The 258-nt window shown below is 62.8% G+C and overlaps 1 protein-coding gene across 1 annotated transcript in view; it reads left to right on the forward strand.

The window, feature by feature from the left end:
• AAMP (angio associated migratory cell protein) overlaps positions 1-118 on the forward strand; it is a gene marked incomplete at both ends in the record, with an annotated part of 938 nt that extends 820 nt beyond the window's left edge. The window contains one exon of the mRNA XM_029084199.1: positions 18-118. Within this exon, the coding sequence (XP_028940032.1) occupies positions 18-118 (101 nt within the window). The remainder of the gene's footprint in view (positions 1-17) is intronic.
• Positions 119-258: the final 140 nt, after the last annotated feature.

Genomic DNA, 258 nt, shown 5'->3' on the forward strand with positions numbered 1-258 from the left:
CTCTGGCTCTGTCTACTGGCTCTGTCTCATCCAGGGAAGCGAGCGGTGGTGGGGTACGAGGACGGGACCATGCGCATCTGGGACCTGAAGCAGGGAACCTCGCTGCATGTCCTGAAAGGTACAGAGGAGGTTAATCACCTGGAGTGATGGCCCCTTCCAGCGGCCTCTGACCTCTGCCCAGCAGGAGAGGTGGCACCCTCCAAGGCCTAGGGGCTGCTGGAGGGAGCCTGGTGCTGGGTTTCCCTGTCCCCACAGGTG

This window comes from Antrostomus carolinensis, unplaced genomic scaffold, assembly GCF_000700745.2.
Source record: "Antrostomus carolinensis isolate BGI_N321 unplaced genomic scaffold, ASM70074v2 scaffold37533, whole genome shotgun sequence".
Classification (NCBI taxonomy): Eukaryota; Metazoa; Chordata; class Aves; order Caprimulgiformes; family Caprimulgidae; genus Antrostomus; species Antrostomus carolinensis.